General features: G+C 46.1%; 1 protein-coding gene across 2 annotated transcripts in view; it reads left to right on the top strand.

Annotated features, from left to right (window-relative positions):
- The window catches only part of LOC115128449 (atrial natriuretic peptide receptor 1-like), a 119,536-nt gene that overhangs the window by 21,007 nt on the left and 82,545 nt on the right, over positions 1 to 15,984 (top strand). For both annotated transcript variants that reach the window (XM_029658300.2, XM_065017759.1), the window contains one exon: positions 13,991 to 14,178. In XM_029658300.2, the coding sequence (XP_029514160.1) occupies positions 13,991 to 14,178 (188 nt within the window). The remainder of the gene's footprint in view (positions 1 to 13,990; positions 14,179 to 15,984) is intronic.

Raw genomic sequence — 15,984 nt, 5'->3', positions numbered from 1 at the left:
AGCTGCTCTTCCTCCCGGGGAAGGACTGCCCATTCCATGATCTCGCCATCACGGTTGACAACTCCATTGTGTCCTCCTCCCAGAGCGCTAAGAACCTTGGCGTGATCCTGGACAACACCCTGTCGTTCTCAACTAACATCAAGGCGGTGGCCCGTTCTTGTAGGTTCATGCTCTACAACATCCGCAGAGTACGACCCTGCCTCACACAGGAAGCAGCGCAGGTCCTAATCCAGGCACTTGTCATCTCCCGTCTGGATTACTGCAACTCGCTGTTGGCTGGGCTCCCTGCCTGTGCCATTAAACCCTACAACTCATCCAGAACGCCGCAGCCCGTCTGGTGTTCAACCTTCCCAAGTTCTCTCACGTCACCCCGCTCCTCTGCTCTCTCCACTGGCTTCCAGTTGAAGCTCGCATCCGCTACAAGACCATGGTGCTTGCCTACGGAGCTGTGAGGGGAACGGCACCTCAGTACCTCCAGGCTCTGATCAGGCCCTACACCCAAACAAGGGCACTGCGTTCATCCACCTCTGGCCTGCTCGCCTCCCTACCACTGAGGAAGTACAGTTCCCGCGCAGCCCAGTTAAAACTGTTCGCTGCTCTGGCCCCCCAATGGTGGAACAAACTCCCTCACGACGCCAGGACAGCGGAGTCAATCACCACCTTCCGGAGACACCTGAAACCCCACCTCTTTCAGGAATACCTAGGATAGGATAAAGTAATCCTTCTCACCCCCCTTAAAATATTTAGATGCACTATTGTAAAGTGGCTGTTCCACTGGATGTCTTAAGGTGAACGCACCAATTTGTAAGTCGCTCTGGATAAGAGCGTCTGCTAAATGACTTAAATGTAAATGTAACGTAAATGTTGTTGCCAATGACATCACAATGCCAGTTCACTTACAGTGAGGGAAAAAAGTATTTGATCAATCGGGCATGTATATGTGCTTTCTTGAACACGGGGATCTTGCGGGCGCTGCAGGATTTCAGTCCTTCACGGCGTAGTGTGGTACCAATTGTTTTCTTGGTGACTATGGTCCCAACTGCCTTGAAATCATTGACAAGATCCTCCCGTGTAGTTCTGGGCTGATTCCTCACCCTTCTCATGATCATTGCCGATCATTGAGGTGAGATCTTGCATGGAGCCCCAGGCCGAGGGAGATTGACAGTTCTTCTGTGTTTAATAATCGCACCAACTGTTGTCACCTTCTCACCAAGCTGCTTGGCGATGGTATTGTAGCCCATTCCAGCCTTGTGTAGGTCTACAATGTTGTCCCTGACATCCTTGGAGAGCTCTTTGGTCTTGGCCATGGTGGACAGTTTGGAATCTGATTGATTGATTGCTTCTGTGAACAGGTGTCTTTTTTATACAGGTAACAAACTGAGATTAGGAGCACTCCCTTTAAGAGTGTGCTCCTAATCTTAGCTCGTTACCTGTATAAAAGACACCTGGGAGCCAGATATCTTTCTGATTGAGAGGGAGTCAAATACTTATTTCCCTCATTAAAATGCAAATCACTTAATAACATTTTTGACGTGTTTTTTTTTCTGGATTTTTGTTGTTATTCTGTCTCTCACTGTTCAAATAAACCTACCATTAAAATGATAGACTGATCATTTCTTTGTCAGTGGGCAAACGTACAAAATCAGCAGGGGATCAAATACTTTTTCCCTCACTGTACCTCCTCCCTATAGTCCGACTCGTCGTTGTTTGTTATCAGTCCTACAACCTTGGTGTCGTCAGCAAATTTTATGATGGAGTTGGAGTCGTGCAAAGCCATGCAGTTGTGGGTGAACAGGGAGCACAGCAGAGGACTGAGGACACACCCCCGGGCGGCCCCTGTGTTAAGATGCAGTGTGGAGGAGGTGTTGTTGCCAATCCTCACAGCATGTGGTTTGTCCGTCAGGAAGTCCAGGATCCAGTTGCAGAGGGTGGTGTCCAGACCCAGGACTTTGAGCTTGATGTCGAGCTTGGAGGGAACAATAGTGTTGAATGCTGAACTGTAGTCAATGAACAGCATTCTCGCATACAGTGCCTTCAGAAAGTATTCACACCCCTGGACTTCTTACAGATTTGGTTGTGTTGCAGCATGAATTTAAAATGTTTTAAATTTAGATTTTATGTCACTCGTCTACACACAATACCCCATAATGTCAAAGTGGAATTATGTTTTTAGACATTTTTACAAATAAATTAGAAATGAAAAGCTGAAATGGCTTGAGGTTTTCCAATGCCTCGCAAAGAAGGGCCCCTATTGGTAGATGGGTAAAACAAAAGCACATTAAATATCCCTTTGAGCATGGTAAAGTTATTAATTACACTTTGGATGGTGTATCAATACACCCAGTCACTACAAAGATACAAGGAAACTTCTTAACTTCTTAACTCAGTGCCAGAGAGGACTGAAAGCGCTCAGGGATTTCAATGGTGACTTCAAAACAGTTACAGAGTTTAATGGCTGTGATAGGAGAAAACTGAGGATGGATCAACAACATTTTAGTTACTCCACAATACTAACCTAATTGACAGAGTGAAAAGAAGGAAGCCTGTACAGAATTAACAAATTCCAAAACATACATATTGTTTGTAATAATGCACTAAACTAAAACTGCTAAAAAATATGCTAAAGAAATTAACTTTATGTACTGAATACAAAGTGTTATGTTGGGGGCAAATCCAATACAAAACATCACTGAGTACCACTCTCCATATTTTGGTGGTGGCCGCATCATGTTATGGGTATGCTTGTCATTGGCAAGGACTAAGGAGTTCTTTATTATAAAAAGAAATGGAATAGAGCTAAGCACAGGTAAAATCCGAGAGCAAAACCTGGTTTAGTCTGGTTTCCAACAGACACTGGGAGACATTTGCCTTTCAGCAGGTCAATAACCTAAAACACAAGGCCAAATATACACTGTAGTTGCTTACCAAGATGAATAATGAACTTGACAGAGCTTGAAGAATAAAAAAAGGAAGTAGAATTTGCAAACATTTATTGACTCGGGAGGTTGAATACTTATCAAATGAAGATATATTAGTATTTTTCAATAATTCTTTATTTTTCTTCCATTTTGACATTAGAGTTTTTGTAAATTGTTAACAAAGAAATTACAATGAAATCCATTTGAATTTTGTAACGTCTGCGTCCAACTCACACTCCCAAACACTTAGATCCCTGGAACGCAGCCCACTTTCCAGCTCACACTCCAGATCCCAATCACTGGAATTCTAATCACCTGCTCACACACCTGCATATCATCATCCCACACTATTTAGTTCAGTTCCTTGCACCCAATCACTGTGAGGTATTGTTTGTTTTGAGACACACTTCTTTCGGAGCTCTGTTTTTTCCCGTTCTTCACTCCTCCCGTGTATGACCTTCTGCCTGCCCCTGGACCCAGCTACCTGCCTCCTATGGTCCCTTCCAATAAACACCTGCTGCGCTCTGTGCTTGAAACCAGCTCTCTGTCTCCTATCGTGTTCATTACAGAATCTCACCAAAAACGACAGCTACGTCTAACCCGACAGGAGGAACGGATCGATGAACTCTGTGACCTCTTTCGCCAGTCCATTCCTGCTTCACCGTTATTAGGTGCCACAGCCTCCTCTTGTTCATCCTCCCCTATATCCATGCCTAATAAATATGACGGCTCCCCAGGGAAATGTCAATGATTTCTCATGCAGTGTAACCTGTACATAGACCATCACCCTGCTGACTTCACCTCTGACAAAGACAGGGTGGACTTCGTCATCACCCTACTCACAGGCAAAGCTCTGGATTGGGTAGCAGCCCTAAGGGCTGCTCAAAGTTCTGAATCACGTTTCCACCCCCTCTTCAAGGAGGTGTTCGACTATTAGGTTTCAGGTCATCACACTGGGGACCTGTTATGTGAGCTGCGACTGGGCCATCGCTCCACCACTGAGTATACCCTTGAGTTCCGCACCATGACTTCCGGCAGTGAATGGAGTGAACCAGTTCTCCTTACAGTCTACCGGAGTGGTCTTAATCGGGAGTTACAGGCCGAACTGGCCTGCAGAGGAGATTTAAGGGACCTAAACCAATACATCAATACACAGATGTCCATATCCATTGGCAACCTACTGGTGGACCGCAGACCTATACAGTCGCCCATTGCCTGCGAGTCTTCCTCACCCTTCTCTTGTCCACCACGGTCCAATAGACCCAAACCCATGCAACTCTGCCGTGCCCCTCTCACGCCTGCCGAGAGACAACGGAGGGTACGTGAAAACCTGTGCCTCTATTGTGGAGAGAGTAACCACCTACTCACTAGATGTCCGATTCGTCCCCGACGAAGGGGTGACCACAGTCCCTCCACTTCCGCCCGGATAAGCACCTGTACGTTTTTGAATATTACCAAAAGGCAGTTTGGTATCCCGGCTCCTCTTTCTGCTAATGGGGTCACTCAGTTTGTGGAGGGACTAGTGGACTCTGGGGCCACAGGAAATTTCATTGACAAACAATTGGCACAACAGTTAAGAGTCAAACTAATTCTTGTTAATCCTCCCTTTAGGATTAATGCGCTGGATGGACAACCTCTCGGAACTGGTCTTGTGACTCGCATGACAAAAAGTTTCACCCTTCAGATTGGCCTCCTTCAATCTTAGGACATTCAGTTATTGGTGTTGTCTTCACCTAAACAACCCCTCATTCTCGGTCACCTCTGGATAAGCCTTCACGACCCTGCATCTCCCGGCGGCAAGGGGAACTGCTGTCATGGTCTCCCGCCTGTTTTAAGAACTGCTTCAGTCTACCCTGTCGAGCCACCTCCATAGAAGGATTGTAGTCTGCCATTCCAACCCACATCCCACCTGTATATGCCCAGTTTCTGAGTGTCTTCAGCAAGAAAAAAGCGTCCATTCTGCCCCCTCATCACCCGGAGGACTGCGCGATCGAACTCCTTCCTGGGGCATCACCCCCTAAGGGTCAGATCTACCTCTTGTACATCGCAGTGAGGCTATGGACATCTATATAGAAGAGGCCCTCGACATGGGATTCATCAGTCCATCCACGTCTCCGGCTGCATCCAGTTTCTTTTTTGTGAAGAAAAAGGATGGTGGTCTCCGTCCATGCATAGATTACCGACCCCTCAATGACCTTACCATCAACAATCGCTCCCCTCTTCCTCTGATTCCGGCAGCACAAGAACAAGTTGGACAGGCTACCATCTACTCCAAACTGGACCTACGTAGTGCTTACAACCTGGTCCGTATCCGAAGTGGGGATGAGTGGAAGATGGCGTTCATCACCGCTAGGGGTCACTTTGAATACCTAGTTGTGCCCTACGGTCTCACCAATGCTCCCGCAGTCTTCCAGTCCTTCATGAATGAAGTTTTCCAGGACATGATCAACCAGTTCCTCATCGTGTACATTGACAATATCTTGATCTACTCTCACTCCCTTGCAGAACACGTACAGCATGTGCAACAGGACCTCCAACGATTACAGGACCACCATCTTTATGTCAAGGCTGAGAAGAGCGCCTTTCACGTTACTATGGTTACCTTCCTAGGGTTCGTACTGACACCAGGAGGGGTCAACATGGACAAAGGCAAAGTCACGGCCGTGCTTAACTGGCCCAAACCTACCACCGTAAAGGCTCTACAACGGTTCCTAGGGTTCTCCAACTAAACTCAGGAAAAAAATAAATGTCCCATTTTCAGGACCCTGTCTTTCAAAGATAATTCGTAAAAATCTAAATGGCTTCACAGATCTTCATTGTGAAGGGTTTAAACACTGTATCCCATGCTTGTTCAATGAACCATACAAGACTGGCAAAAGTGCTCTTCACTGACTAGTCGTGGTTTTGTCTCACCAGGGGTGATGGTCGGATTCGGAATGAGCGTTACACCAAGGCCTGTACTCTGGAGCAGGATCGATTTGGAGGTGGAGGGTCCGTCATGGTCTGGGGGGGTGTGTCACAGCATCATCGGACTGAGCTTGTTGTCATTGCAGGCAATCTCAACGCTGTGCGTTAAAGGGAAGACATCCTCCTCCCTCATGTGGTACCCTCCCTGCATTCTCATCCTGACTTGACCCTCCAGCATGACAATGCCCAGCCATACTGCTCGTTATGTGAGTGATTTCCTGCAAGACAGGAATGTCAGTGTTCTGTTATGGCCAGCGAAGAGCCCGGGTCTCAATCCCATTGAGCATGTCTGGGACCTGTTGGATTGGAGGGTGAGGGCTACGGCCATTCCCCCCATAAATGTCCGGGAACTTGCAGGTGTCTTGGTGGAAGAGTGGGGTAACATCTCACAGCAAGAACTGGCAAATCTGGTGCAGTCCATGAGGAGGAGATGCACTACTGTACTTAATACAGCTGGTGGCCACACCAGATACTGACTGTTACTTTTGTTTTTGACCCCCCTTTTTTCAGGGACACGTTATTCAATTTCTGTTAGTCACATGTCTGTGGAACTTGTTCAGTTTATGACTCAGTTGTTGAATCTTGTTATGTTCATACAAATATTTACACATGTTAAGTTTGCTGAAAATAAACGCAGTTAACAGTGAGAGGACGTTTCTTTTTTTGCTGAGTTTACTGCTGCCGGTTCATCTGAATCTGATGCAGCACAACCGCTCCTCTCTGTTCTCATCAGCCAAAAAACCTGTACCCTCCAATGGACCAACACGCCCTTAATGCATTTGAGACCTTGAAACGCCTCTTCACCTCTGCACCCATCCTTAGGCAGCCAGATCCTACCCTTCCTTTTGTTCTGGAGGTGGATGCTTCCGAGTTTGGCGTAGGAGCGGTTCTCTCTCAATGGGTCGGGACACCTCCCAAATTACACCCATGTGACTTATTTTCCAAGAAACTGTCACCCGCTGAGACGCCATCAGTTAGAGTATGGGTCCCACCGGTTAGAGTGGTGCCACCGGTTAGAGGGAGCTCATCACACATTCTTTGTCCTTACCGAGCACCGCAATTTGGAGTACTTAAGAAGTGCTAAGAGGCTCAACCCCAGACAGGCTTGCTGGGCACTCTTCTTCACCCGCTTCAACTTCACCATCACCTATCTGCACATCAAGAAAAATGTGAAGGCTGATTCCTTATCCCGTCTATTTGACTCCCCTTCCTCTAACCCAGCTCCCAAGCCCATCCTGCCTCCGTCTTGCTTCGTGGGACCCATACAGTGGGAAGTCCAATCCAAGAGGCTCTAATCCACGACCCAGCACCTGCAGGCAAGACCTACATTCCAGTGCCCGTCACACCCCAACTAAGGCAGTGGTGCCATTCCTCGCTGAGTTCTGGCCATCCCGGAATCACCCGGAACACGGAGATACTGACACACAAGTTCTGGTGGTCATCCCTAACAGCAGACGTCCGAGATTACATTCTCTCCTGTCCGGTCTGTGCATGGGCAAGAGCCCTCGCCAACTACCTACCGGTAAGCTCGAGCCTTTACCTACACCACACAGACCATGGTCTCACATCGCCATGGATTTCTTCACGGATCTGGTGGACTCTTCAGGCTTCACGACTATTTTAGTTGTAGTGGACCGGTTCTCCAAGATGTGCCGACTCATCCCCCTTCCGCATCTAACTAATGCCATGGAAATGGCCGAGTGCATGTTCCAAGTGAAATGGCCGAGTGCATGACCCCCCCCCCTCTCCATCAGCCTATCCTTCGGATACCATCCCCAAACCAACGGGCAGACGGAACATCTGAATCTGGAAATAGGGAAATAACTTTGTCAACACTGCACCCACCAACCACACGAGTGGAGTCACTATCTAGCCTGGACCGAATACGCACAGAACTCCCTGGTGCATTCCTCCTCACTCCATCTCACTCCTTTTCAGTGTGTCCTCGGATACCAACCCCGCGTGTTCCCATGGGAGACCAAGCCCGGAACTGTGCCTGCCGTCGAGTGTTTTTGATGGAGTGAGCAGGTTTGGGAGACCACACATCGGCACCTCCATCAAGGGTCACTCTCCCAGAAACGGTTCGCTGACCGGCGTCGCCAACCTACTGCACTCTTCCACCCTGGGCAATGTGTGTGGTTCTCTACCCGAGACATCTGGCGTCGTGACCCCTGAAAAAAGTTCAGTGCCCGGTTCATTGGTCCCTTCAAAATAACACACCTCATCAATCCTGTCACCTACCATCGCCTACCTCCTCAAGCCTGTGAGGTACAGCCCTCTCCAACCTGCCATTTGACATCGGCGGTGCACCGGCTTATTCCATCCAAGCCCTCCTTGACACCAAGCGCCTGGGTGGTCGCATCTACTACCTGGTGGATTGGGAGGGGTACGGACCCGATGAACGGTCCTGAGTCCTCCTCAGGTCATCCTCGACCCAGCCATGATCCTGGCTTTCCACCGGAACCGTCCAGCTCCATGGCCCCCTGCTCAGCTTTGTAACACAACAAAATGTGAAAAAGTCAAATCTAATTTTATTGGTCACATACACATGGTTAGCAGATGTTAATGCGAGTGTAGCGAAATGCTTGTGCTTCTAGTTCTAGCAGTGCATTAATATCTAACAAATCATCTAACAATTCCCAACAACTACCTAATACACACAAATCTAAACAGTAATCTAACAATTCCCCAACAACTACCTAATAAACACAAATCTAAAGGGGTAAATGAGAATATGTACATATTTCAATATATGGATGAGCGAGGCAAGGTGCATAGGCAAGGTGCAGTAGATGGTATAAAATACAGTATATACATGTGATATGAGTAATGTAAGATATGTAAAAATGATTAAAGTGGCATTGTTTAAAGTGACTAGTGAACCATTTATTAAAGTGTACAGTGATTGGGTCTCAATGTGGGCAGCCGCCGCTCTGTGCTAGTGATTACTGTTTAGCAGTCTGATGGCCTTGAGATAGAAGATGTTTCTCAATCTCTCGGTCCCAGCTTTCATGCACCTGTACTGACCTCACCTTCTGGATGATAGCTGTGTGAACAGGCAGTGGCTCGAGTGGTTGTTGTCCTTGATCGTGTTTTTGGCCTTCCTGAGACATTGGGTGCTGTAGGTGTCATGGAGGGCAGGTAGTTTGTCCCCAGTGATGCGTTGTGCAGACTGCACCACCCTCTAGAGAGCCTTGCGGTTGAGGGCGGTGCAGTTGCCATTCCAGGCTGTGATTACAGCCCGACAGGATGCTCTCAGTTTGTCAGGGTTTTGGATGACAAGCCAAATTTCTTCAGCCTCCTGTGTGGGTGGACCATTTCAGTTTGTCTGTGATGTGTACGCACAGGAACTTAAAATTGTCCACCTTCTCCACTGCTGACCCTTCAATGTGGATAGCGGGGTGCTCCCTCTGCTGTTTCCTGAAGTCCACGTTCATCTCCTTTGTTTTGTTGACGTTGAATGAGAGGTTGTTTTCCTGACACCACACTCCGAGTGCCCTCACCTCCTCCCTGTAGGCTGTCTCGTAGTTACATTTACATTGTTGGTGGTCAAGCCCACTACTGTTGTGTCATCTGCAAACCTGGTGATTGAGTTGGAGGTGTGCATGGCCACGCAGTTGTGGGTGAACAGGGAGTACAGGAGAGGGCTGAGCACACACCCTTGTGGGGCCCCAGTGTTGAGGGTCAGTGAAGTGGAGATGTTGTTTCCTACCTTCACCACACGGGGGCGGTCCGTCAGAAACTCCAGGACCCAGTTACACAGGGAGGGTTTGAGACCCAGGGTCTCAAGCTTGATGATGAGCTTGGAGGGTACTATGGCGTTGAATGCTGAGCTGTAGTCAATCAACAGCATTCTTACATAGGTATTAATTTTTGTCCAGATGGGATAGGGCAGTGTGCAGTGCGATGGCGATTACGTCATCTGTGGACTTGTTGGGGTGATATGCAAACTGAAGTGGGTCTAGGGTGGCCGGTAAGGTGGCGGTGATATGACTAGCCTCTCAAAGCACTTCATGATGACAGAAGTGAGTGCTACAGGATAGTAGTCATTTAGATCCGTTTTCTTTGCCTTCTTGGGTATAGGAACAATGGTAGCCATCTTGAAGCATATGGCGACAACAGACTGGGATAGGGAGCGATCAAATATGTCCGTAAACACACCAGCCTGCTGGTCTGCCCATGCTCTGAGGATGCAGCTAGGGATGCCGTCTGGGCCAGCAGCCTTGCGAGGGTTAACATGTTTAAATGTTTTACTCACATCAGCCACTGAGAAGGAGAAGAGGGGAGGGGGTGCAGTCTTTGTTAGCGAGCCGCGACGGTGGTACTGTATTATCCTCAAAGCGGGCAAAGAAGGTGTTTAGTTTGTCTGGAGGTGTGACGTCAGTATACGTGACGTGGCTGTTTTTGTATTTTTGTACTGTGATTTCCTGTAGCCCCTGCCATTGAACTGCAACTCCACATTGTCCCTGTACCGGCATTTTGCTTGTTTGATTGCCTTGCGGAGGGAATAACTACACTGTTTATATTCATTCAGCCATAACACCAGACCTCTTTCCATGGTTAAATGCAATGGATCACGCTTTCAGTTTTTCGCGAATGACGCCATCCATCCATGGTTTCTGGTTAGGGTAGGTTTTAATAGTCACAGTGGGTACGACATCTCCAATGCACTTATTTATAGACGCACTCACCGAGTCAGCATTGTCGTTCTCTGAGGCTGACTGGAACATATTCCAGTCCGTGTGATCAGAACCATCTTGGAGCATGGCTTCCGATTGGTCAGACCAGTGTTGAATGGTTCTCGTCACAGGTACATCTTGTTTGAGCTTTTGCCTATAAGCCGTCTTTGTGTTCGTTTGATGGGGGATGTACACAGCTGGGACTATAACTGACGAGAATTCTCTTGGTAGGTATAATTGCCGGCATTTGATTGTAGGGAATTCTAGGTTTGGTGAGCAGAAGGACTTGAGTTCCTGTCTGTAATTATTATCACACCATGAGTTGTTAATCATAAAGCATACACCTCTGCCCTTCCTCTTCCCAGAGAGGTGTTTATCTCTGTCGGCGCAATCGGTGGCTGGTCCGATTCCGACAACATATCCCGAGAGAGCCATGTTTCTGTGAAACAGAGAATGTTACAATCTCTGATGTCTCTCTGGAAGGCAACCCCTGCTCAAATTTAGTCTACCTTGTTGTCAAGAGACTGGACATTGGCAGGTAGTATACTCGGGAGCGGTGAGCGATATGCCCATTTACGAAGCCTGACCAGAAGACCGGTCCGTCTGCCCCTTCTGTGTCGCCGGTGTTTTCGGTCAGCTGCTGGGATTAGATCCATTGTCCTGGGTGGTGGTCCGAAGAGAGGATCTGCTTTGGGAAAGTCGTATTCCTGGTCGTAATGTTGGTAAGTTGATGTTGCTCTTATATCCAATAGTTCTTCGCGGCTGTACATAATAAGACTTAAGATTTCCTGGGTTAACAATGTAAGAAATAATACATAAAAAAACTAAATAATGCATAGTTTCCTAAGAACGCGAAGCGAGGCAATCATCTCTGTCGGCGCCATTTCAAGGGGTGTGAATACTTTCTGAAGGCACTGTATCTCCAATGGGCTATATATGCTATTGGTTGACTGTTAGAATTGGTTGTACGACAACAAAAATGTTGTTAAAAGTACCAATGCATTGACCTAGAACATGCATGGAGATCTATCTACCGGCTGTGCAGGTTTCTAGTCTAGCCCAGCCCTGCCGTTCTGCTTATTATTTGTATTAGACACTATTGATTTAACTATTCAATGATTTTTTGTTTTGGAGTAAGATGGATGTCTAAACCCACTAACCATTTGCATAGGCATTTTTTGTATGAAATTAAATAAAATATTGATATTGATTATTCTACCAAAACTATGATCTTGGTTGGGCTAAGATAACAGTACTTTAGTTCTCAGGGCGGGTGACATCACAACACAATGGCTTTGTCTCACTTTGTCTTTCTTGATTACTTTCGTCCTATCTCCTCACCTGTATTATATCGCAACTGTATTGGAGGAGAACGTACAAGGTCACTACCCTCTGACCTTCTCCAGGAGGCGAATCGAGGAAGGATGAATGAAGAAATAGCCTAGCACTCACCTGTCAACTAGCTCACGTGCTACAGAAACCCTTCTGCTACACTCACTGACCTCCTTTTCTGCGTCATCTTCAGCAGCCAGCAGAGCAGACTGTGTGAACTGAGTCAATCTAGCACCCACAGAATACATTTTGTGAGTATTTAATTCTGCTAAATTGACTCAGATCACATTGTCGGCGGCTGAGTTATACTGTTGGTGGGGTAGGAGGTGGGGAAAGCAGTGTGACTGTAGCAGAGGTGAGCTGCAGGTGAGTTCTAGTAGCCACTATGATGTGATGTCATCCCCCCTGAGACTTGAAGTAGTGTCTTCTCCTGTCTATCATGAATGTATTTATATTTGAATACCATAAGCATCTCAGCTGTGGGAGGATCTCCTCTGGCAATTTTCTTTCTTCTGCCATACTCGCTGTTCTCCTTCTCCAGTGGTTGCCATGCTACCACAAGGTCATGCAAACTCACATTCAAAGTCCAATGTGACATCAGCAAAGAGACATACTCTGACTATGGCATCAGATAGACAGTCAAGATCATGGATCTAAAAAATGGAAAGGATGCCCATAAACAGAGAAAGAGAACATTCTATTAACTACTGTAAGGGGTGCGTATCTGGTGGCAGGGAAGTCAGACGCAGGAGAGCAGAACTTAATAATAGCCGGAGCAGTTTAATAGTAAAACCAACAACATTAAAAATACAAAGTATGAGCACAATATCCCGACGTGCACCAGTCAAACAAAATGTGCACAAGCACTTACAATAAACAATACCACACAAAGACATGGGGGGGGGGGGCAGAGGGTTAAATACACAACACATAATGAGGGAAATGAGAACCAGGTGTGTGGGAAAACGAAACAAAACAAATGAAAAATGGATCGGCGATGGCTAGAAGACCGGCGACGTCGACTGCCGAACACCGCCTGAACAAGGAGAGGCATCGACTTCGGGAGAAGTCGTGACAACTACCTATTTTACAACCAAGATATTTGATATGGCTTTGAGATATGGAGCGGTGCATGAGAAATACGCACCGGCCATTACGAGGGCATAGCCCTAATAGGTTTCATGGGTAGTAGTCTACAACTGCAAAGTGGCACAGCTAGCAACTGCGATGCAGTGCCTGAGACCACCGTGCCACTCGGACGGTCAGACTCCCTGATTCTACCTGGATTATGTTGGAGATCCTTCCATTAAAGAACACCCTCTGTGTTCTGTTAGACCGCTAACTCTTTATCCACAATATAGCAGGGCAACGTCATGACAGTCCTTTTTTCTGGAACTTTGTAGAATTTTGATAAAAGGATGAACTTGAGCTCAATTTCAAGTCTCATAGCAAAGGGTCTGAATATGGTATTTCTGTTAATTATTTGTTGTCAATTTGCTAACATTTCCATGAACCTGTTTTGTCATTAAGGTGTATTGTGTGTAGATTGATGAGATGTTTAAAAAAAATCCATTATAGAATAAGGCTGAAAAGTAACAAAATGTGGAAGAATTAAAGGTATCTGAATACTTTCTGAACTCACTGTATAGTATGTTTCGCAAGTTCCTAACATATAATAGAAATTGTAATTCGTAACATACAGGAAATGAGCGATGGACACCCACAAATGAATGCCTACGATACGAAACATAACGTATACTACATGTAGTGTTTTAGATTTACGTACAGAATAGGAAATGCTCTGAGAACAGGTTGCAGTGCAGTGGTTGTTAGTCTTTCACCTATGTCCTTTTTCCTTAGTGTTGCACCTGCATTGCCCATTAACAGTACTAGCCAATTCCTCTTATTGTTTTCTGTCCACCCTCTGTAGGGGCACTCAAACAGTAGCACATTGGTACATTCCACTGTGGTACACAAACAGTAGCACATTGGTAAATTACACTGTGGCACACAAACAGTAGCATACAGTGGTACATTCCACTGATATACTGTACATGTCATTGATACATTCTTCTTCTTCTACTTTTTCTTCAGTGGTGTACATGTGCTGCTCATGGGACACTTTCCGGAGGCTGATGGTACAGTTCTGGAGGGAAGGCCTGCCCCCGGAGGACTATGCCTTCTTCTTCATTGACCTGTTTGGACACAGCCTGAGGAAGCAGCCCGCTAGGCCCTGGTACAGAGGAGACTCAGACGACCACGCCGCCAAGAAGGCCTTCAGGGTGAGAGGGGGATGACAGAGAGGAATGAGGGAGGTCTGTAGGAACGAAGGGAGGGAGAGAATGAGTAAGGGGTATGGGAGAGGGATTTAGTGGGGACTGCGTCTTTGGGTCTGGGAAAAGCGCAATAAAAATCTGATTTATTATTATGCTGTAGTTATGAGTAATATACGACTGGTATGAAGGCGGATGAGAGTTTTTTTTTACCAGGTAGCCTAAAAAAGAGGAATGGAAGGGGGATAGAATGAGTAGAGGATATAGGAGAGGGATTTAGTGGGGTACTGTAGTTATGAGTGATATTATGATGGGAGGGAGGGTAAATGAGTGATGACTGAGCAAGAGATAAGAAAAAAAGTGTTAAATCATGCAGCTGTATCTGTAGGTAATAAGAGGTTATGAGATTATTTTGATAAGTTTGTGAAACAAGAAGTTTCATCGGAATTTCAAGGAAATCGCATTAACCCGGTGAAAAATTGGAGTGTTTGCCAAAAAATGGCAAGGTTTTTCTGTGATATATGGTGCAATACGAAAGTATTCATACCCCTTGACTTTTTCCACATTTTGTTTTGTTACAGCCTGAATTTTAAATGGATTAAATATACAGTACCAGTCAAAAGTTTAGACACACCTACTCATTCAAGGGTTTTTCTTTATTTTACTATTTTCTGCATTGTAGAGTAATAGTGACGACATCAAAATTATGAAATGACACATATGGAATCATGTAGTAACCAAAAAAGTGTTAAACAAATTAAAATATATTTTGTGTTTGAGATTCTTCAAAGTAGCCCCCCTTTGCCTTGATGACAGCTTTGCACGCTCTTGGCATTATCTTAACCAGCTTCATGAGGTAGAATGGAATGCATTCACCTGGAATGCATTCCAATTAACAGGTGTGCCTTGTTAAAAGGCTGTGCGAGGTTGCTGGATATTGGTGGGAACTGGAACACGCTGTTGTATATGTCAATCCAGAGCATCCCAAATATGCTCAATGGGTGACATGTCTGGTGAGTATGCAGGCCATGGAATAACTGGGACAACATAAGGTAATGGCGTCAGATGAATGGCACGACAGTGGGCCTCAGGATCTCGACACGGTATCTCTGTGCATTGAACTTGCCATCGATAAAATGCAATTGTATTCATTGTCCATAGCTTGTGCCTGCCCATACCATAACCCCACCACCACCATGGGGCACTCATCAGCAAACCGTTCACCCACACGACGCCATACGGTTGTGAGGCCGGTTAGACGTACTGCCAAATTCTATAAAAGGACATTGGCGGTGGTTTATGATAGAGAAATTAACATTCCATTCTCTGGCAACAGCTCAGGTGGACACTCCGGCAGTCAGCATGCCAATTGCACACTCCCTCAAAACTTGAGACCTCTGTGGCATTATGTTGTGTGACAAAACAGCACATTTTAGCATGGCCTTTTATTGTCCCCAGCACAAGGTGCACTTGAGTAATGATCATGCTGTTTAATCAATAGGAATGATATGCCACACTTGTAAGGTGGATGGATTATCTTGGCAAAGGAGAAATAGTCACTAACATGGATGTAAACAAATTTGTGCACAACATTTGAGAGAAATAAGCTTTTTGTGCGTATGGAACATTTCTGGGATATTTTATTTCAGCTAATGAAACATGGGACCAACACACAGTTTTTCTTTTTGTTCTGTGTAAAATAATAAAGCAGACCTTGAATATCCCTTTGAGCATGGTGAAGTTATTAATTTCACTTTAGATGTTGTATCAATACACCCAGTCACTACAAAGATATGGGGTGTCCTTCCTAACTCA

The sequence above is a fragment of the Oncorhynchus nerka genome, linkage group LG4, assembly GCF_034236695.1.
Source record: "Oncorhynchus nerka isolate Pitt River linkage group LG4, Oner_Uvic_2.0, whole genome shotgun sequence".
Classification (NCBI taxonomy): Eukaryota; Metazoa; Chordata; class Actinopteri; order Salmoniformes; family Salmonidae; genus Oncorhynchus; species Oncorhynchus nerka.
The sequence above is the reverse complement of the archived record's forward strand: the minus strand, read 5'-3'. Positions and strand labels throughout refer to the sequence as shown.